This window comes from Anolis carolinensis, unplaced genomic scaffold (genome assembly GCF_035594765.1).
Source record: "Anolis carolinensis isolate JA03-04 unplaced genomic scaffold, rAnoCar3.1.pri scaffold_7, whole genome shotgun sequence".
Lineage (NCBI taxonomy): Eukaryota > Metazoa > Chordata > Lepidosauria > Squamata > Dactyloidae > Anolis > Anolis carolinensis.
This window is the reverse complement of record NW_026943818.1, coordinates 6,818,855-6,841,822: the sequence shown is the minus strand read 5'-3', so window position 1 is coordinate 6,841,822 and position 22,968 is coordinate 6,818,855. Positions and strand designations below refer to the sequence as shown.

General features: G+C 47.0%; 1 protein-coding gene across 1 annotated transcript in view; it reads left to right on the top strand.

Annotated features, from left to right (window-relative positions):
* The window catches only part of niban2 (niban apoptosis regulator 2), a 98,145-nt gene that overhangs the window by 48,127 nt on the left and 27,050 nt on the right, over positions 1–22,968 (top strand). The window contains exons 3-5 of the mRNA XM_003227969.4: positions 17,188–17,316; positions 19,980–20,085; positions 22,583–22,750. Of these exons, the coding sequence (XP_003228017.1) occupies positions 17,188–17,316; positions 19,980–20,085; positions 22,583–22,750 (403 nt within the window). The remainder of the gene's footprint in view (positions 1–17,187; positions 17,317–19,979; positions 20,086–22,582; positions 22,751–22,968) is intronic.

The window sequence follows — 22,968 nt, the reverse complement described above, 5'->3', positions numbered from 1 at the left end:
TGACCTGACTCATCGTCCTGCGGTGGTGACATGCCTCATCGTCCTGCGGTGGTGACCTGCCTCATCGTCCTGCGGTGGTGACCTGCCTCATTGACCTGCGGTGGTGACCTCCCTTCACAGCGGGGAGGAGGCGTCTCTTCTCTCCTCCTTTCCAAAGCCAGCCTCGGTGCTCCTTTGGCGGCAGGCCTCGAGCCGCGGAGCACAAGGTGCTTGAAAATTTGGCGAAGTCGCCATTTTGGCAGTTTACGTCACTCGGGCAAGGGAGGTATCAAGTGGCAAGTTGCTGTCAGTTGGCATTTTGCAGCTTGCCTACCAAAGTTTGGCGCCAAAGGTCACAATCTTTGTAAAGTATAGTTACTTAGTGATATATATTGCTATGGTTAAGTGCTGTGAATTGTATTATATATTGAATTTGCTTTTATTGTAAATTTACTTGCAGGTATATTGCATTTGCCTTTGTTGTAAATTTACTTGCTATTAAGAATACATAATGTCTATGCAATTTCAAGATGATGCAGATGGTATACCTCCTTCTGAGGCTGAAAGTAGGAATGAAAGGCCCTAAAGGATAAAGCACCCTTCAGCCAAGATGCTAGCCCATCTAATAGATGAAAGGGAGCTCCTCCATGTGAGGTTAGGTTCGGCATGGGAGCGAATTGTAACATTGATGGACAGAATTGAGAGCTTGGGTATTACAAGGGTGCCATCCATATTACAGACCGACCTTGAAGAGACCTTCGGTCTCTGGAGGGGTTTGGTGTCTAAGATAGTCCAGGTCCTCGAGCGCATTAACGCCAAGGATTCAGAGTTAGAAATAGTGAGTGTCTTAGCTGACACTAATGAGAAAGAAAATAAGGTGAGGGCAATTCTAGATGCCTTGGAATTTAGTTCTCCATCTGTTAATCTAAGGTCTGAGCCAAAAGGAAATCAGTCTTCCTTATGCAGCCATGAGACCAATCTTTTAAAATCACCTGCTGTGGCACTTAGTCTTAAGTCCAACCGCTCTAGCCAGGTATCTAAGCTAAGGGAGCGTGCATCGTCTAAACACAGCCACTCTAGCAAGTCTTCTGCTGCTGGGAGTGCCATCTCTTCCCTAGCTGCCTTGCACATTAAGGAGGCTGCACGTCTGGAGCTACAGAGCAAGGTTGCGGAGGCGGAAGCTGATGCAAAAGCAGCTGACCACACTTTCCACCTTAAAGAGGAGGAACAGCGACTCCAAATAGAACAGGCCCAAAGGCAATGTGAAATAGAAATGCTTAGAATAAGGATGGATGCTACTGCCAAAAAGGTAAAGGCTGAGACTTTGGCCAAGGTCCTAAGTGGGCAGCTCACAGAAGAAAATGTAAGTCAGTTGCCGAAGCAGGACCCTTCTTCCAAGGTGCTTGTGCATCTTAATAGCTTAAACAGCCAGCTTTCTGACGAGGAACATGAAGACTTCTCCGTTCGGTCAGAACAGGGCCCTAAAGTTGCCTTCGGGCTGCCGGAAGTTCAAAGCGTCATAGCGGGGAGCTCCTCTTTGCTCAGTTTGCCTGTGCCTCCTACTAAGATTCCCGAGCAGTCAGCCAAACCATCAAAGCCTATCACCAATTGGGCCCTACAAGCAAGTCCAAAAGGAACCATCTGTCCGTCTACAGACGATGCCTTCCCTCCAAAGGGTCAAAGGTCGACACCAGGAGCACGGGATTTCTCCCTGCAGCAGCCAACGCCACATAAGACACCGTCAACACCAGAATCCCAACTCGTCTCGATCCTTAGAAGTCCCAAAAGAGACCTCAAGGACAAGGGAGTCGAAAAGTTTTCAGACAAGCCTGAAGAGTTCCTTCTCTGGAAGGTTACCTTCAAGAGGGCAATTAGAGACTTAAAGTTGTTGCCTGAAGAAGAGCTGACCCTGCTAGGCGCCTGGTTGGGTCCAGCATCATCTTCTCAAGTTAAGAGAATATATTCAGCCCATGTAGCTGATCCCGACAAAGCCTTGGAAAAGGCTTGGGACAGATTACATCAGCGGTATGGAGCTAGCACGGAGATTGAAGCATCTCTAATGGACAAGCTGCAAAGGTTCCCAACCTTAAAGCTCAAGAACTGCAAGCTCCTGTGGGACCTCAGTGATCTTCTTGCAGAGTTAGAGTCGGCCAAGGAGAATCCAGAGTTGCCTGGACTGCAGTGCCTCGATCAGCATCTGTCCCAGCGGCAGATTCTGGGCAAACTTCCCTTCGCTCTGCAGGAAGACTGGGGAAAACAGGTTTTTAACTACAAGGAGGCCCATTCTCAGGCGTACCCACCGTTTTCCCATCTGGTCCAGTTCATCACCAGAGCGGCCAGGGAAAGGAATGATCCACAGACGGGCCTGCCCACCTTATATCAGGGGATCCATCCAGGGAAGGCACCTGAAGTGGACAAGAAACCACCTAGAGAGGCCAATAGACCTGTCAGCGTAAAGGCAGTCGAAACTCAACACAAGACTGACGAACCCAGGTCAGAGGTAAAAGAGTTGCTTTGCCCTATTCACCAAAAGCCTCACAGCTTGGCCAACTGCAGGGAGTTTAGTAAGAAGACATACAAAGAAAGGCAACAGCTAGTTCAAAAGCAGGGAATCTGCTTTAGATGCTGTGGAGCAACTCCACACTTTGCATCCAACTGCAAAGAAAACATCAAGTGTGAGAAATGCAACAGCCTCAAGCATTGCACCGCAATGCACAACTCCAATATCATCTCCCACCCCAAAGAGAACGCTTCACCAAAAGAAAAGTCAGCAGTCGAAGACACCGACAAGCCAGCCGCACCAGAGATGCAGGTGGAAGTTTCAGCAGTCGCCTGTACAGAGCTGTGTTCTGACTCGCACCAGTACAGAGTTTGTCATCCTATCTGCCTAGCGGATGTATATCCAGCCAAGAGCCCTTGGCTTAGAAAGAGACTCTATGTGGCCCTGGATTCACAGAGCGACGCCTCCCTGGCTACTCCAGAGTTCTTCCGCATGTTTGACCTTAAAACCAAGATGGTCGACTACACTATGACTACGTGTGCAGGAAAAAAGAAGTTGCAGGGTCGCATAGCATCTGGCTTTGTTGTCTCCTCTTGCGACCAGAAGAGACAGTTCAAGTTGCCAGACCTGATTGAGTGTTCCTCCATCCCTCGGAACAAAAAACAAATTGTAACTAGAGAAGTTGTGGAGGCTCATCCACATTTGCGACGGTTAAAGAATGCCATACCAGCCTTTCAGCCAGATGTGGACATTGCCCTTTTGCTTGGTGCGGACTGTCCGAACTTGTTCTATGTGAACGACCAAGTTAAGGGACCTCCAGGGGCGCCCATTGCTCAGCTGCTACCACTAGGCTGGACAGTTACAGGCCCAGTGTGCATAAACAAGATGCACCCACCATCGTCGTTGGACTCCAATCAAGCACAGGTGCTTAAAGGTGGACGTCCTACACTTGTGCGCAGTTGCCTAAGTCACATCTCAGTCTACTGCCAAGCAATAACTCCAGAGTATTCCTCCATCTTCAAAGTCTCTGAGAGAGACGAAGCCACAGCGCTCTCGAAAGATGAGCAAAGGTTTTCGGACATTATGAATGCTCAAGTCTCACGAAGTGCAGAGGTGAAAGCCTGCAAATCAACCACAGAAATCAAGATGGGCCAAAGATCTTGCCTGGAACCACACCGTTTTGAACGTTTTTCGGAGTGGCACAGTCTTCTTAGAGCAGTTGCTAGGCTTATACATCGTTTAGCTTGCAAAGATAGTGAGCCTTTACAGGTCCAGGATATGATAAAGGCTAAGAGCGTCATATTCAAGTCAGTACAGAGATCTGCTTTCAAGCAGGAAATAGCTAGGCTAGAGCAAGGGCTCAACATCCCTAATCAAAGTCTTCTAAATGAGTTAAACCCATTTTTAGACAAGGAGGGTATTTTGAGAGTTGGAGGAAGGTTAGCCAAAGCTAAACTCAAAGTGTGTATAAAGAACCCCATCATTGTACCCCCCAATAGCCATATTGCTTTGCTGTTGGTTCGTCACTACCATGAGAAAATCCATCATCAAGGTAGAACTCTGACTGAGGCGACCCTTAGAAATGAAGGCCTGTGGGTGGTAAATGCTAAAAGTTTGGTCAGCAGTGTTATTTTTAAGTGTGTCAAATGTCGGCGACTCAGACGTAACTGTCAGAGTCAGCTGATGGCTGAGTTACTTCAGGACAGGACTTTGACAGACCCCCCCCTTTTCCCATGTGGGAATCGATGTGTTTGGTCCTTGGGAGGTTGTCACTAGGAAAACCAGGGGTGGTGTTGTAAATAACAAAAGATGGGCGGGTTTGTTTACTTGTTTGTCAAAACGAACTGTCTATATAGAGGTTGCAGAGGGAATGGACACTTCATCATTCATAAACGCATTGAAAAGGTTCATAGCCCTCAGAGGGCCAATTAAGTCAATTTGGTCGGACTGTGGCACCAATTTTGCATGTGCAGACCTTAGCCAACCACTTCTGGAAGAGGTGGAAGGCCGAATACTTAAGCCAGCTTCCAACCAGAAGACTCTGGCAAACCCCAAAGGACAATGCCAAGGTGGGAAACCTTGTGTTGCCAAAGGACAAAGACTTGCCCCGCTATGCCTGGCCTATGGGCATTATACTAAAGACCTTTCCTTGCCCTGACGGTAAGGTTAGAAAAGTTCAAGTAAAGACTCATAGTAAGGACAAAATGTCTGTCCTGGACAGACCAATTAGTGACCTCGTGTTGCTTATTGGAGATGTTTAAAGTTTTATACTGTTGTATTGTTGTGTATACAAAGGTGTTTGTATGTTTTTGATTGGTAAATTCCCACATCCTGGGAATTTAGCGGGGAGTGTTCCGTCCCCCAGGACGATGGTTTGCCTTACCTATTGGTCGTTTGTTTGTTTTCCCTCCTTTGCATTTTGTTTGAGCCTCTGGCTGCAAAAGCCTAGGAAAAGTGGCTTGGAATCTGCAATAGCTGGCTGCAGTTTTCTTTGCAGTGATTGGTCAAAGAGTGCAACATCTTAGGACCGCCCTTTTTACCAGGGTCTAGTCTCCATTTTGGAGCTTCATTCTGGCTATTGTCTTCCAACGTGCTGGAGCTGTGCAAGGCTAACTGGGACAAATCATCCTCAAAACCAGGCCAATCTAAGCCTATCCAAATTAGATAAGTATTGAATTATATTGATCTGGAATAGGAAATCTAGTTAGAGGAGCAAAGTTATTCCATCGCTTCTAGAACTAATCTTTGCTGTAAAGATAGGGAAGGAAAGAGTTTCTCCTTCTAATATAGGCAGCGTGATTAGGGTATAGTGGTTTTATAATCACTTTTGCCTTCTGGAACCAGGGATAATTCTGTGACTAAAACCTATAGAAATTTGTTTCATTTTCTGCAACTTTAAGATCTGTGCCAGGTTTACAACCTTGTATGAATAAACATTCTTTTTTTGAAGTTATCCAGACTCAGTCGTTCAATATCTATAGGACAGCTTATAGGGATTTGCAGTTCGCCCGGATAAAGGACAGCACGTTTCAGTTTTATAGTTTTTTATTGTCCGGCGGACGGCACAGCTAATAATTTTAAAAAATTCCAATTTAAATTGTCAAATGCCTTTTCAGCATCCAGGACAAGCAGGGCTACTTCTTTCTGATGGTAATGTTCATAATACTCAATGACATCGATTACACATCTAACATTGTCCTTTGTACTTGTATTCGGTAAAAATCCATTTTGTTCTTTCCCAATCCAGCTATTCAAAAAAAAATTTAATCTATTTGCTAATATGGTAGTAAATATTTTATAGTCCACATTTAAAAGAGAAATGGGTCTATTGTTACGTACATCAGATGACCTTGATGAGCATTGAGTGGCCTTGCAGCTTCAAAGCCTGGCTGCTTTCTGCCTGGGGGAATCCACAGATATATATATAAACCCCACTTGCCTCGTTTCCAGCAGAGACCCCCTCCCCCAGAGGCATCCATTCCAACCTTTTGCCATGCAGGAAGACACAATCAAAGCCCTCCCAACAGATGGTCACCCAGCCGCTGCTGAAAAGCCTCCACCGCTCCGACACTGAAAAAGCTCCAGAGTGTTTTTTTTTGTTTTTTTTACTGCTGTCGCATCCAGGAAGGTGACCTCTTTAAACACATGTACATTGTGGACTAGTAACTTCTGATTTTGGCTGGATCCCTCCAGACGCGCTCTGCGGCAGGAACAGTCTCTCTATTGTGTGCAGATCCGCGCCCGGGCTTTGCTGAAACCGGAGAAGGTTCCTAACCAACTGTTGTTCTCTTCTTTGCATGGTTGGGTTTTCCTTCCTCCCTTGAAGCAAGAGCCAGAGACGTTTCCCTCCAGCTGATCTTCTGTCCTTTTTTCCAAGTGTAAACATGCCAAGTGCTTAATTGCAGCGCTGTCTGTCTGCCGGGGGCCAAAAGGCGCCTGGGTGCAGACAAGGCCAAGCTGTGTGTTCTCTCCCTTGAGCCTTTGATCCAAGGGGATCCTGCAAATATTCGGGATCCTGTCGCCCCTCCTTGCGACTCGGTGGGTGGCAGGAAGGAGCCAGGAAGTACGTCTCTTTTTTTCTTCGTGTACTCTGTGAATGCACACTAATGGAGAAGCTGCGCCTGCGCAGGTTCCGACGGAAACTCTTCCAAGCTGAAGTTCAAATTTTGGCGGTAACCACGCCCCCCTTCCCAAGGGGCATATAAGGCAGCCCCGGGCGCCCGCTCTCCAGTTCCTTTTTTTCCGCCGCAAGGTTCACTTCGGACTCTTCGCATGTCTACTACTCGTTTCAAGCGTTGCACGCAGTGTGCTGCTAAAATTCCTGACTCGGACGGCCACGCCAAGTGCCTCTTCTGTCTTGGCGAGGCTCATGTGGTCAGTACCTGCCGTTTTTGCCTAGCTCTCACGGCTCAGGCCAGAAAGAACAGAGCCGCTAGGCTTAGAGCGGCGCTCTACGAAAAATCTCTCGCGCCAGAACCGACTCCGTCGACGTCGGGTACGTCGGCGTCCTCAGCTTTGAGAGCTATGTCGGCACCACCAACTAAGCCTCCGGCAGCCAAGGCTTCCTCGGTCTCGTCCAGAGCGTCCAAGACCTCCAGGGCCGCTAAACCGGTCAAACCATCGTGTACTGTGACGACGGCGACCGTGTCGACCCGCTCCGGAAAGGTGGGACCTTCCTCGACGTCGAGCTCTCTGGCTTCGGTGACCTCGATCCGCTCTCGTATCGGTTCCCCTCCGTCCTCCTCTGCTATCAAAATAGCCTTTAAAAGGGCTCACGAGGAGTCTCGTCGAGCGCAATCCGACTCAGCTGTGGTTCCTCCCACACCTGGCAAGTCCTTGAGGGTTGCATCCAAGCAACCGCCGGCGAAGAAACGGCTAACTCAGCGCTCCTCCTCCTCGGCCTCCTCAAAGAAAGACCCGCCATCTTCCTCGACAACTTCCTCGAGAAGGTCTTCTCCTATTGTACCAGCCCAGAGGCCTAGAGATGTTTCTCAGTCTCCATTGCACCCCCTGTCTGATGGGGAGCTGCAGGACTCACCCCACCACTCTACCCAAACGGTGGTCAGGGTGCCGGTGCCGGAGCCCCTTGCGCCGCCTCGCTCGTCGCGCCAACAGCTCTTCCCTCCCACCTCGACACCGGAGCGTGGCAGACAAACGGCTCGCCTGGCTCGGGCAGCCCAGGCCTCAGCCTCTAAGGACCTTCGGCCTCCGGCCCTCTCTTCCCGCGAGGCCTTGCCTCCTCCCGAGACTGTGCTGTCTTCTCCCCCTCAGTCCCCCCAAGGGGCTGAGGAGGAAGATGTTGATGTCGACCGCCCAGACTCTGTCCTCTCGGCCTCGGTGGTCTCTCTCGGTCTCGACCTCTCTCCTCCCCACGACGCGTATGAGGCGGACCCGCCTTCTCCTACTGACAATGTTCGCGCTTTCGCTGAGCAAATGGTCAGGATGGCCGACGCCCTGGGTTTGGAGATCAAGCAAACCTCCAAAGCAGTGTCTGACCCAGTCTTCAAAAGGGTGCAGGCCCAAGCTCCGCCGGCCACGCTACTCCCCTTTCTGCCTTATCTGTTGGACGTTATCCAGGCCTCCTGGAAAAACCCTTCCTCCATTCCTCCGACCTCGAAGAGGATCGAGACTTGGTACCGTACCGACGATGATACCCTGGAGTGGCTCAAACACCATCCCGACCCTAACTCCCTGGTCGTTAAGGCCTCTCAATCCTCAGGTCGTCAGTCGAATACTCCGGCCGACAGAGAGGGGAAGCGCTTCGACGCCGTGGGTCGAAAACTTTATTCCGGAGCCCTTTTGCTTTGCCGCATGGCGAATTATGGAGCCTGCATGGGTGCCTACCAACAAATTATCTGGGAGAAGGCGCAGCCCTTCTTCGCTAAGATGTCGGACGAAGACCGCTCCGTCCTCACTACCCTCCAACAGGAGGCAGACTCGCTCGCTCACCACCAAATACAAATGGCGAAGCATACAGGTGATACTGCGGGTAAAATGATTGCCCACGCGATTTCCATTCGCCGCCACGCCTGGCTGAGGTCTTCGGGTCTCTCCTCATCTTCCAGACAGGTCATTGAGGACCTTCCCTTTGACGCGCTCGGACTGTTTCACGCCGGTACCGATGACAAACTCAAGTCTAATCATGACTTTAAAATTCTTGCGTCTAAATGTGGCGACCAACCTCAACCTCAGCGCACTCGCTGGTTCCCGCACCGTTCCCGCCGTTTCCCGCCGCAATCTTTCAGACACCATTCTTTCAGGCGGCCTTCGGGCTCGAACAATCAAGCCCATCACCAACCTCGCCGGGGACCTCATCCGCAAAAGCAACGCGGTCGATCCACCCCTGCTCCTCCGCAGCCTAATCGGCGTACCTGACGCCAACCCCTGCCAAAGCTCCTCGCCCGCTACCGTTGTAGAGCCCACGCTGCCTCGTCCCTTCGGTATCTTTGCAGACCGACTAGCCCCTTTCTACAATCAATGGGACTCTATTACTTCAGATGCATGGGTTCTCCGCATTGTCCAAGACGGCTACGCCTTAGAGTTCATGGACCTCCCTCCTACAGGTCACGTTCTCCACTCAAACCCTTCCCCAGAGATACTGGCCGAAGTCGAAGCGCTACTGGCCAAAGGCGCTATCCGTCCCTCCCCTCCCGAACTGGACCCTTTAAGTTTCTTCTCCAGATACTTTACAGTCCCGAAAAGAGGAGGCGGGCTACGCCCGATTCTGGACTTAAGGGCACTCAATATATTCATTCGCCCCTCCAAATTCAGGATGGTCTCTATTGCCTCTATCCTCCCGATGCTGCAGCGGGGAGACTACTTTGCCTCCATAGACTTACGAGACGCCTACTTCCACGTGGCAATACGAGAGGCGCACAGACGGTTCCTATGCTTCAAAGTTCTCGACCAAACCTACCAGTTTACCGCTTTGCCCTTCGGTCTCGTCACGGCCCCGAGGGTCTTCACCAAGGTTGTCGCCGCCGTAGCGGCCCACCTCAGGCTACATGGCATCACGGTCTTTCCTTATCTGGACGACTGGCTTCTCGTCGGGCCCGACCCGGTTCTTCTCCAAAATCACGTCTCTTTCACGCTGCGTCTTCTAAAATCTCTCGGCCTCCAACTCAATTCCGAGAAGTCAAATCTCTCCCCGTCAACCCGAATCCGGTTCATCGGGGCCCTCTTCGACTCCGTCGCAGAGACTGTGTCACTTCCGTTCGACAGATTCCTGGCTCTCCGCCACCATATCGCCCTTTGTCGATCTGCCCGGAGGGTCAGAGCCCGTGTCATTCAGGTCCTTCTAGGCCACATGGCCTCCACGGTTCTCACGACCCCGTTTGCCAGGCTGCGCCTTCGGACCCTGCAAAGGTGGTTTATAGACACTTTCAAACCGTTCCACCACCACAACTCCAGATACCTGTCGGTACCGTCGTCCGTCCGCCAGTCTCTCTCATGGTGGATGTCTCACCAAAACGTGTGCAAGGGCCTTCCTTTCCATCCAGCCCCGCCATCGCTAACCATAACCACAGACTCCTCCACCTACGCTTGGGGAGCCCACATGAACGGTCTAACGGTTCAAAATCTTTGGTCCCCGTCAGAGAGGGCCAACCACATAAACTTCCTCGAACTTCTCGCCATTCTCAAAGCCCTAAAAGCATTCTCCCCCCTCATCCGCCACAAGTCCATCCTCATTCAATCGGACAATCTAGTAGCAGTATTCTACATCAACAAACAGGGTGGTACGGGTTCGAGGAAACTGATGCTCCTCTCCTCTCGTCTCTGGATTTGGTGCATAGCCCACGGCGTACAGATCTCTGCAATCCACCTACCGGGCGCCCAAAACGGCTTAGCGGATGCCCTCAGCAGGATGACTTCTTCCTCTCACGAATGGAAGCTCAATCCCGAGGTCCTCGACGGTCTGTTCCGCCTCTGGGGGCGCCCTACTCTGGATCTCTTCGCGTCTCCCCACAACGCTCAGCTACCCCGCTACGGAGCGAGGCTCCCCCCGAACTCTTTCCCCGGCTGCCTAGGGGATGCCTTTCTTCTGGACTGGTCGGCGGAGATGCTTTATCTTTTTCCACCGATTCCCCTCATACCGAAAGTTCTCGAAAAACTTCTCTCGATCTCGGTCACGGCGATTCTCATAGCTCCGGCCTGGCCCCGCCAACCGTGGTATCCAGCCCTTCTTCGCCTCTCCAGAGGATCGTTTCACCCTCTGCCTCTCTCGCCGCACCTTCTCTCACGGGAGGACGGCAAAATTCTTCACCCGGACCTTTCTTCCCTTCATCTCACTGCATGGAGGATTCTTACCTAGCCTCTCTTCCGCAGAATCTGCAAGACGTCCTGCGGGCAGCCCATAAGCCGTCTACTACCAAGGCTTATTCCTACAAACTCTCTCGCTTTCATGCCTTCCTTCGATCCCGTAACGTCGACACCTTCCCGACCTCGGTATCGGTGGTCCTCGACTTCCTCATGACTCTCGTCGAGAAGAAACTTTCTCTTGCCTCTATAAAAGCTTATCTCGCAGCTCTTTCCTGGTCTTTTCAGCGCCACGGCCAGCCATCTCTTTTTTCTCACCACCTGATCAAAACCTTTCTCCGGGGCTACAATAACATCTGCCCGCCGTCGCTACCACCTACGCCGGGCTGGAGCCTCGAACTTGTACTTTCTCAACTGTCTTCTGCTCCCTTCGAACCGCTTGCCTCGACCGATCTACGCCTGCTCTCCTGGAAGTTGGCCTTTCTGGTGGCGATCACGTCGGCACGACGGCCATCCGAGCTCGCTGCCCTCAGAGTCGACGAGCCTTATCTTCGTTTCCACCATGACCGCGCTGTTCTTCGCCCGGACATTACCTTTCTTCCTAAGGTGGTGTCAGCCTTCCACCTCAACCAGGACATTGTCTTACCAGCTTTCTTCTCTAACCCCTCCTCTCCTCTCGAGCAAAAACTGCACCTTCTCGACGTTCGGAGAGCACTTCTTTTCTACAGGGACCGTACTAAGGACATTCGTAAGTCACAAAGACTCTTTGTCGCCTATGCCCAGGACAAGTTGGGTAATCCCATCTCTTCCCAAAGACTGTCCCACTGGATCGCTCAGGCCATTGAGTTGGCCTATGAACTAGCCAAGCGACCTCCCCCTCCTTCCATCCGCCCGAGGTCGACTAGGGGCCTCTCGGCGTCGACCGCCTTCCTTAGGGGTATTCCGCTTGACTCCATATGTAAAGCGGCTATCTGGTCAAACCCTCTCACGTTTGTCTCTCACTACAGGCTGGACAGTAAGGCCCTTAAAGACTCGGCCTTTGCAAGATCAGTACTCTCATCTTGCCTCTCCTGACTCTCAGACGTTTTTTCTCTTCATATTCACCCACAGGTGACTCTCTATACCTCTCCTTCAAGTTGGACGGGGTTTTTTCCCCATACCTGCCTCTAGGGATATGTTTTTTTTTTTTCCCATGATTGTATTGAGCAGTTGCTCTGTTGCTTTGTACCGCCTCGTTGGCCCTGGCGGATATGCCAAAGACCAAGATGTGTTTGTCCCTCTCCCCCTGGGAGAGCGTTTATATGCACTACGCAATTGTGTATTTTTCTCTATCATGTTTATTGAAAAATTCCTTCCATGTTATGTTCTTCTTCTATGATGCTCATGTTGCATTGCACTGGTCCTTTCGGACAATTTATTGCACTGGTCCCTTGGGACGGTTATTTTTTCTATGTCCTAATAAACATGTGTTTGGACATTCACTGATTGTCGAGTTTGCCTTGTCCCACCATCCGGGACCTTAGCGTGTTAGTCTCCATTAGTGTGCATTCACAGAGTACACGAAGAAAAAGGACAGGTTGCTCACCTGTAACCATGTTTCTTCGAGTGTACTCTGTGAATTCACACAAACCCGCCCTTCCTTCCCCTCTGGCAAACCTCTCCCTTTCTCGTTGCCTTGGCGGCGTAGGAACTGGAGAGCGGGCGCCCGGGGCTGCCTTATATGCCCCTTGGGAAGGGGGGCGTGGTTACCGCCAAAATTTGAACTTCAGCTTGGAAGAGTTTCCGTCGGAACCTGCGCAGGCGCAGCTTCTCCATTAGTGTGAATTCACAGAGTACACTCGAAGAAACATGGTTACAGGTGAGCAACCTGTCCTTTTCTCCTGTCTTCTTTTACAGCATGTGAAAGGGACCTAGGAGTGTTCGTAGACAACAAGGTGAGCACGAGTCAATGGTGTCATGCAGCAGGTCAAAAGGCCAATGCGATTGTAGGCTCCACTGTCTGGAGCACAGGGGATGAAGCGTTTTGTGCAATTACGCTGGAACATAAAGAACGTAATGTTTCTGCATGACTGGAAAATAATTATAATGCAACTAGCTGTGCCCGGCCACGCGTTGCTATGGCATAGTCGGGTGGTATGGAAATTAAAGTACAGTAGAGTCTCGCTTATCCAACATTCTGGATTATCCAATGCATTTTTGTAGTCAATGTTTTCAATATATCATGATATTTTGGTGCTAAATTCGTAAATACAGTAATTACTACATAGCATTACTGTGTACTGAACTACTTTTTCTATAAAAATTTGTTGTATAACATGATGTTTTGGTGCTTCATTTGTAAAATCATAACCTATTTTGATGTTTAATAGGCTTTTTCTTAATCTCTCCTTATTATCCAACATATTCGCTTATCCAACGTTCTGCTGGCCCGTTTACGTTGGATAAGCGAGATTCTACTGTAATGAGAAGCAGCCAGGCTTTGAAGCTGCAAGGCTATTCATTCCTGTTTATTTGTTTAGGCTTTTTGGGGTGGAGGTCATACCTTTTGTATTGGTATGTATTGGATGTATTGGCATATTGTGGCCAGATTTGGTGGCATTTGCTCCAGTGGTTTTGTTGTTAACTCAGTCCTACAAACATACATTACATTACATTTATATATAGATAAATAGAGAAAAACTGGGTATAAATATTAGATTATCACAGTAGTAGTAATAATAATGGAAGTGGGATAAACAATAGAGTTGTGCGGGATCCATTTTCCTTCGTTATATCCATTCTTTCATTACTTCCATTTCATTCCGTAAGCCCCCTCCCGGTACACAACTCAGTTCGACACGAAAGCAAGCAGGAGCCGATCCCAGCTCCTCGCCTGGTTTTCATGAGCAGTCTCCTTGCCTTGGAAAGAATGTGTGTGTGGCGTGCAGACCCAGAAAGTGTGTGCGCCTGCCTGCAGCTGAGCACCTCCTCTAGAGTAAGAAACAGAACCTCCTTGCCTTAGAAAGAGAATGCATGTGTGGCATACAGGCCTGCAGCCAAGCACCTCCTTTAAATTAAGAGACAGAACCTCCTCTCCTTGGAAAGAGCATGTGTGTGTGGCATGCAGGCCCAGAAAGCATGGTTCCTGCCTGCAGCCGAGCGCCTCCTCTAGAGTAAGAAACAGAACCTCCTTGCCTTGGAAAGAGCATGCGTGTGTGGCCTGCAGGACCAGAAAGGATGGTTGCCTGCCTGCAGCTGAGCACCTCCTCTAGAGTAAGAAACAGAACCTCCTTGCCTTGGTAGGAGTGCATGTGTGGTGTGCAGGCCCAGAAAGCATGGTTGCTGTCAGACCCCTGGCAGCAGGGCACCAAGAACCATACACGGAGGCCAATCTCTATCTAATATCTTTATTAAGTAAATGTATAAAAGCAATAAAAACAAGTGAAGAATATAGTTCAGAAGCAGAACTTTCAGATGAGGTCAAATATAGTCCAAAAATGTATTGTCCAATAAATGATATTAGAGTTCAAAGTTTTTATCCAATACCGAAACACACACTATTGCCAAGCAATAGTGTGGGGAAATGTCTGAGTCTCAGGAGTCCTAGGTAGCTTGACAACAAGGCTGGATACAAGGCTGGATACAAGGCTGGATACAAGGCAAACAGTGATTCTTGGAACAAGGTCCGTGGTTAAAAGCAAAGCGAGGCAAGTCTTGAATACTTAATCCGGGAAGCAAGGAACTGGGGTTACGAAGTCCACACACGATCTTACTCCTGAAGCTGCTCTGTTGACTCTGCAAAGATTCTCCCGCGTCAGGCACCTATATTGGGGTCTCGTTTTCCCGTCAACAATCTCTTTCCCTAGAGAACGGGAAGCGAAACCCAACTTTAAGACTCCTTAGAATTTCCCAAGGGAAGCAGGTCTAATCAGCCTGTTGTTTGGCAGCAATCCGTAAACTCCTGTGATTCTGTTCCCTGACTCCTCTGTCAGCACAGTAGGATTCTTTTCTAGGGAACGGAGGCGAAGAATGCCCAAGGTCTGTTTTACTGAATTCTTGGGGACAAACATCAACATCCGGCAGGTGAAAGGACTCCGGCTCTTGTTGAACCGGCGAAAACCCCATGTTTTCGTCTTCATCTGCCACGATGGCACTAGGAGCAGGACTACAAGGCCCATGAGGCATCACAGTTGCCTGCCTGCAGCTGAGCACCTCCTCTAGAGTAAGAAACAGAACCTCCTTGCCTTGGAAAGAGCATGCGTGTGTGGCGTGCAGGACCAGAAAGGATGGTTGCCTGCCTGCAGCTGAGTGCCTCCTCTAGAATAAGAAACAGAACTTACCTCCTTGCCTTTGAGTGTGTGTGTGGCATGTAGACCCAGAAAGCGTGTGCGTCTGCCTGCAGTTAAGCGTGTCCTTTAGAGTAAGAAACAGAACCTCCTTGTCTTGATAGGAGTGCATATGTGGTATGCAGGCCTAGAAAGCGCGTGTGCCTGCTTGCAGCCGAGCACCTCCTCTAGAGTAAGAAACAGAACCTCCTTGTCTTGGAAAGAGAGTGTGTGTGGCATGCAGGCCCAGAAAGTTTGTGCGCCTGCCTGCAGCCGTGCACCTCCTCTAGAGTAAGAATGAAATAGAACTTGCCTCCTTTCTTTGGAGAGTGTGTGTGGCATGCAGGCCTGCAGCCAAGCACCTCTCCTCTAGAGTAGAGAAACAGGTACAAAGCCTTTTCAATGTGTGTGCCTGCCTGCAGCTGGGCGCCTCTCCTCTAGAGTAGAAACAGCTTAAATGCCTATGATGGGTAGGGTAACCTGAGGAGCCCCTCCCCCCCCCCCCATAATAGGATGATAGAAAATGGATGTTTCGGTGCCCCAGAGAAATAACAGATATTTCGGGAAGCTCCCAAAAAACAGATCGGGGCCCCCACCGAAAGCCGGGACATGAAACGGGTCAAGGTTTACCCGGATTGCACAAGCCTAATAAACAAAGCTTCCGCCTTGACTCTTAACATCTGTTTGCCCTTTTCAGCAGATTCCTCTGTCTTGTTTGCTGCTGATTTAATCCTGAGTTTTAATGCATTGCTGTGTGCTTAGTATCCTGCTCCTTGAAGGGAGAGGAGGCTTTTAAAATTCTGAATTGCAGCTTGAAGCCTGTCCTTGGCTGATTTTGTGTAGCACGGGACACCCACAGAAAGTAAACATTTAGGGTTTAATGAGCACCTTCTGGATGCCCTGCCCTTGTGGTTAAACCCAACCTTGATCAATGAGAAAGGACATTGGCTGGCTTGTTACCGGATAGTTCTCTTTGTGTGTCATACAAACACACATGTGTCTGTATGGAAGCGGGATATAAATATAGCAAGTAAGTAAATAAATACGTTTTTGGAGTTTTTGGTATAGCGTGTCACAATCTTTGTCTGGGGTGGGGAGGGAAACTGTGCTTGTTCCTGTTTGTGGACTTCGGTGACACGAAAGAGCTCAGGAAGCCAGTGTGCCTGACTCATAAGGAGCTCTGGGTGGAGAGATGCCTAATATGGCTAAAGACTGGTCTGTGACCATCATAAAGAAATGTTTGAGAGGCTCAAGACTGCCTGAATCAGCAAGAAGGAGAGGAAAGGCTCCTAGGAAAAGGCCCTCCTAGGAGGGTTCTGGTATCACTGCCTTTCTGACGTCATTGGGAATGCACCAACACAGAGAGTTTGTGGGGGCAGAAGTGGAGATTTCTGTGGGGATTTGTAAAAAAAAAAAAAAAACACCATGATGTAATGGGTTGACTGGAAAGGAATGTGTTGACAGCTGATTGGCTGAGCCAGCTAGGAGCCAGAATTCTGATTGGCTGCTGTCTCTGGCTTGGTGCTGAAACAAACGGTTTAACTGCCACTTTCACCTCAGAGAGTGAAGGGAGTGCTGACTGGAAACAGTCGGGAAAGCAATGGTTGCCAACTTGTAAAAAGACATAATGATGTAATCGATTGGCTGGAAAGGAATGTGTCGACAGCTGATTGGCTGAGCCAGCTAGGAGTCAGAATTCTGATTGGCTGCTGCCTCTGGCTTGGTGCTGAAACAAATGGTTTAACTGCCACTTTCACCTCAGAGAGTGAAGGGAGCGCTGACTGGAAACAGTTGGGAAGGAAATGGCTGCCAACTCTCCGAAGCCTGCTTATTTATAACGCAAATGAGGCATATTTAAAGACTGTATAAAAGGACTGTTTCTCTGTTCTCTGTGCGAATTCAGAAAGACTGCTGTATATATTGTTGCCCTGTTTGACCTTTTGAACTGAAATAAAGATACTGTTACTTGTTACACAAGCCTGAGTGACACTTTATTATACTGCAGGGCATGTTTTGGTTCAGAAACTGTGGTAAAGCTTCTGTTTATTTATATCTACAACATCCAACACAACCTGTTGGAATTCAACCTCACCCATTGCCCCTGGATACTTTCCCAGCTCATGGGTCTTTCTCTCTCTCTCCCTCTAGGTCCCGCTGGACGAATGCACCATTTTCTCGGGGAACCTCTTCCAATACTTGGAGGAGAACAAGAAGTGGAGGAACCGGTTCAGCCTTGTGCCCCACAACTATGGGCTGGTGCTCTACGAAAACAAACTGGTGAGGAGGCCTTCATTGCGGAGCCAGATCCATCATTGTTTAGGTTCACAGTTGTAGGTGAACTACATCTCCCCTAAATCACTGTCAATTCCACTCAAATCCTTCCAGTATTTTCTGTTGTTCATGGGGGTTCTGTGTGGCAAGTTTGGCCCAATTCTATTGTTGGTGGGGTTCAAGGGCGCTTTTATTGTAGGTGAACTATAAATCCCAGCAACTACAACTCCCAAATATCAAGGTCTATATTCCCCAAACTCCACCAGTGTTCACATTTGGGCGTATTGAGTATTTGTGCCAGGTTTGGTTCAGGTCCATCATTGTTTTGAGTCCACGGTGCTCTCTGGATGTGGGTGAACTACAACACCCAAACTCAAGGTCAATGCCCACCAAAACCTTTCAGTATTTGGTCATGGTAGTTCTGTTCAATTCCATTGTTGGTGGAGTCTTTGTATGTGAACTATAAATCCCAGCAACTACAACTCCCAAATGACATAATCAATCCCTGACAATCCCACTAGTCTTCAAGTTTGGGCGTATCGCATATTTGTGCCAAATTTGGCCCTGTGTATCAGATATTTACATTATGATTCATAACAGTAGCAAAATGACAGTTATGAAGTAGCAATGAAAACTTGCTGGCTTGTGCCAGAATCTTTGCAGTTCGATCTTTAAATCCTCATTTCGCGTTAGCTTTTTCAGTTGCTTCTTGTCAATCCTGCTGTCACGTATTATTATTATTATTATTATTATTATTATTATTATTATTATTATACTATGTAACACGATTTTTCTTCCTGGGTTATAAATGTCATTTCCTAATTGCTTCGTTCGCAAAAACATGGACAAAGTTTATTAAAATGCAACAACTTCATTTCTGTGGGAAGGACATCACCTTGCAGCACATTTTACTCTACTTTTCCGATGAAAATCCTGTTGAGTCTCAACCAATTCAACCTAGTTTGTGGCAGGCACAAAAACTAAGTTTCTGGAGTAGAACAACTACAGTAGAGTCTTACTTATCCAATATAAACGGGCCGGCAGAATGTTGGATAAGCGAATATGTTGGATAATAAGGAGAGATTAAGGAAAAGCCTATTAAACATCAAATTAGGTTATGATTTTACAAATTAAGCACCAAAACATGTTATACAACAAATCTGACAGAAAAAGTAGTTCAATATGCAGTAATGCTATGTAGTAATTACTGTATTTATGAATTTAGCACCAAAATATCACGATGTATTGAAAACATTGACTACAAAAATGCGTTGGATAATCCAGAATGTTGGATAAGTGCATGTTGGATAAGTGAGGCTCTACTGTACTTTCAAAGTAAGGACCGCACAATTAAACAGGAAATAACACTTTCAAACTAGGAACAGAATAATAATAATAATAATAATAATAATAATAATAATAATAATAATAATGAACACGCAAAGATACTGTGGGACTTCCGAATCCAGACTGACAAAGTTCTGGAACACAACACACCAGACATCACAGTTGTGGAAAAGAACAAGGTTTGGATCATTGATGTTGCCATCCCAGGTGACAGTCGCATTGAAGAAAAACAACAGGAAAAACTCAGCCGCTATCAGGACCTCAAGATTGAACTGCAAAGACTCTGGCAGAAACCAGTGCAGGTGGTCCCGGTGGTGATGGGCACACTGGGTGCCGTGCCAAAAGATCTCAGCCGGCATTTGGAAACAATAGACATTGACAAAATTACGATCTGCCAACTGCAAAAGGCCACCTTACTGGGATCTGCACGCATCATCCGAAAATACATCACACAGTCCTAGACACTTGGGAAGTGTTCCACTTGTGATTTTGTGAAACGAAATCCAGCATATCAATCTTGTTTGCTGTGTCATACAACATCGTTGTGTCAATAATAATAATAATAATAATAATAATAAAACTTTATACCCCGCCACCATCTCCCCAACGGGGACTCGGGGCGGCTTACATGGGGCCATGCCCAGAACCATACAATATAACAAAATATCAAAGAAACAACACATCATAACACATTAAACAATACAATAGATAATAATATACATTAGAACGCAAAATCAGGTAAGCATAAAAACAAGGGCGGGCCACATGAACACTTGAGTTAAAACTCGGGGTGAGAAAGGAATAAGAATAAAAACCATAATAAAAAAACAGGGTCATAAGATAGTGGTACAGTCTAGAGCAGGAGCCCCCAAACTTTCTTTCAGACTTTTTCTTTTATTTATTTCTTTCAGAACACTTTCAGATTTTGCTATATCATTATTATTATTATAATATAACAAAATTATTTTATTAGTGGGTTAAATCGCTGAGCTGCTGAACGTGCTGACCGAAAGGTCGGTGGTTCAAATCTGGGGAGTGGGGTGAGCGCCTGCTGTTAGCCCCAGCTTCTGCCAACCTAGCAGTTCAAAAACATGTACATGTGAGTAGATCAATAGGTACCGCTCTGGCGGGAAGGTAACGGAGCTCCATGCAGTCATGCCAATGGCCACGTGGCCCAGGAGGTGTCTACGGACAACGCTGTCTCTTTGGCTTAGAAATGGAGATGAGCACCAACCCCCAGAGTTGAACACGACTGGACTTAACTTCAGGGGAAACCTTTACTTTGACCTTGAGCACCTATGCCTTCTTCTCCCTTCTCACAGGCCTTTGAGAGGGGGCTTCAGCCTCGCATCCTGATCAACAGCGCCGGCTACAAAGTCCTCACCTCCCTGGAACAGTACCTGGAGCTGCTCAATAGCAACCTGCCAGGTGAGTCTCCAAAATTGCTCTATAGTTCCGGAGGAGACTTTCCCTGCTTCCCAGATGCTCTGCCTTCCTATTTGTCGGAATTTGCCGCCAGCGATTGGATCCAGAAGTGGCAGATGGGCTGCAGATTTGCGTAGCCTCAAGGGGAGGAAGGCAGACAGATCGAGGCTTCCAACATCCTGCTGCAGGAATATTATTCCAGTTATCTTTGGCTGCTATTGCTTTGCATCTCCATTTGATGGACAGAATTGGAACTCAGCCTCTTTTGGGGAATGGGCTGCAAACATAGTAATACTACTAGTACAGTATATACTCGAGTATAAGCCGACCCGAATATAAGCCGAGGCACCTAATTTTACCACAAAAAACTGGGAAAACATTGACTCCAGTATAAGCCGAGATAGCAATAGAATTACCATATATACTCGGATATAAGCTGACCCGAATATAAGCCGAGGCACCTAATTTTACCACAAAAAACTGGGAAAACATTGACTCCAGTATAAGCCGAGATAGCAATAGAATTACCATATATACTCGGATATAAGCTGACCCGAATATAAGCCGAGGCACCTAATTTTACCACAAAAAACTGGGAAAACATTGACTCCAGTATAAGCCAAGATAGCAATAGAATTACCATATATACTCGCGTATAAGCTGACCCGAATATAAGCCGAGGCACCTAATTTTACCACAAAAAACTGGGAAAACATTGACTCCAGTATAAGCCGAGATAGCAATAGAATTACCATATATACTCGGGTATAAGCTGACCCGAATATAAGCCGAGGCACCTAATTTTACCACAAAAAACTGGGAAAACATTGACTCTAGTATAAGCCGAGATACCAATAAAATCACCGTATATGCTTGGGTATAAGCTGACCCGGATATAAGCCGAGGCACCTAATTTTACCACCAAAAAACTGGGAAAACATTGACTCCAGTATAAGCTGAGATAGCAATAAAATTACCGTATATACTCGGGTATAAGGCGACCTGAATATAAGCCGAGGCGCCTAATTTTACCACCAAAAAACTGGGAAAACATTGACTCCAGTATAAGCCGAGGGTGGTAAATTTCAGAAATAAAAACAGATACCAATAAAATTACATTAATTGAGGCATCAGTAGGTAAAATGTTTTTGAATATTTACATAAAGCTCAAATTTAAGATAAGACTGTCCATCTCTGATTAAATAATTCTTCTCATCTTCTTCAATGTAAATGTGCTTATGTATCCTTTTAATACTAATAGAGTGAAATAATACATGTAATAATCATAATAATAAATATAGGAAAATAATACAAGTAATAATAAATAGAGTAAAATAATACATGTAATAATAATAATAAGATCAGAGTGAAATAATAAATGTATTATTAATAATAAAAAACAGAGTAAAATAAATGTAATAGTAACAATAACAATAGAGTAAAAAATAAATGTAATAATAATAAGATCATAGTGAAATAATAAATGTATTAATAATAATAAAAATAGAGTAAAATGAATGTAATAGTAACAATAACAATAGAGTAAAATAATAAATGTAATAATATCAATAATAATAGAGAAAAATAATAAACTTACCATATATTCTCGAGTAGAAGCTGACCCAAATATAAGCCAACCAGGACCCTCACCCGAGTATAGGCCAAGGGGGGCTTTTTCAGTCTTAAAAACAGGGCTGAAAAACTAGGCTTATACTCGAGTATATACAGTAGTTGTTGTTATTGTTGTTATTACAACACAGAAGGAGCCCCCGGTGGCACAGCAGGTTAAACCGCTGAGCTGCTGGACTTAATGACCAAAAGGTTGTCGGTTCAAATCCAGGGAGCGGGATGAGCTCCCGCAGTTAGCCCCAGCTTTTGCCAACCTAGCAGTTCGAAAACATGCAAATGTGAATAGATCAATAGGTACTGCTTCAGCGGGAAGGTAATAGCGCTCCATGCAGTCATGTTGGCCACATGACCTTGGAGGTGTCTACAGACAACGCTGGCTCTTTGGCTTAGAAATGGAGATGAGCACCAACCCCCAGAGTGTGAGTAGATCAATAGGTGGGAAGGTAACGGAGCTCCATGCAGTCATGCCTATGGAAACATGACCTTGGAGGTGTCTACAGACAACGCTGGCTTTTTGGCTTAAAAATTGCGATGAGCACCAACCCTCAGAGTCAGACACGACTGGACTTAATATAAGGGGCTCTTTATCTTATAGTTAGAATTGGCTTTGGATTGATGACTATGATGATTATTTGGCTTTGGATCTATGCACAACAGTCATCTAATGTTTACATATTTTGTTTTAATGTTATTTAATTGCTTTTAATTGTTATTTGATGATGGAATAATGCTGCTCACGTAAGCCGCTCCGAGTCCCCTTCGGGGTGAGGGCGGGATAGAAACGTCGCAAATAAATAAATAGTGGCCTCTGAAATATGTTAATAACATGCATTTGAAGGAACCCACCATCCTTCCTTTTCGTTTGCTTTAGGCCCCACGCCCAAATCGGGCAATGCCTCCATCCTGAAATGCCCCACTGAGTTCCCGCTCATCCTTTGGCACCCGTACGCTCGGCATTATTACTTCTGCGTCATGACCGGCAAGGAGCAAGAGAAGTGGCGAGCTGTCTTCCAAGACTGTGTGCGACACTGTAACAATGGTAAGCCTTGCTCTTATTATTATTATTATTATTATTATTATTATTATTATTATTATTGACACAATGACATAGTGTGACACAGCAAACAAGATAGATAGTCCATAGCTTTCATTTCCAACAAACAGTTCAGTTTTCCAGTGCTCCATCATGTTTTCAATGAATGTGCCAACGTTTTTACAAATCCCAATGGCGTCCAGGCACTTGATGATCCAGCTGTG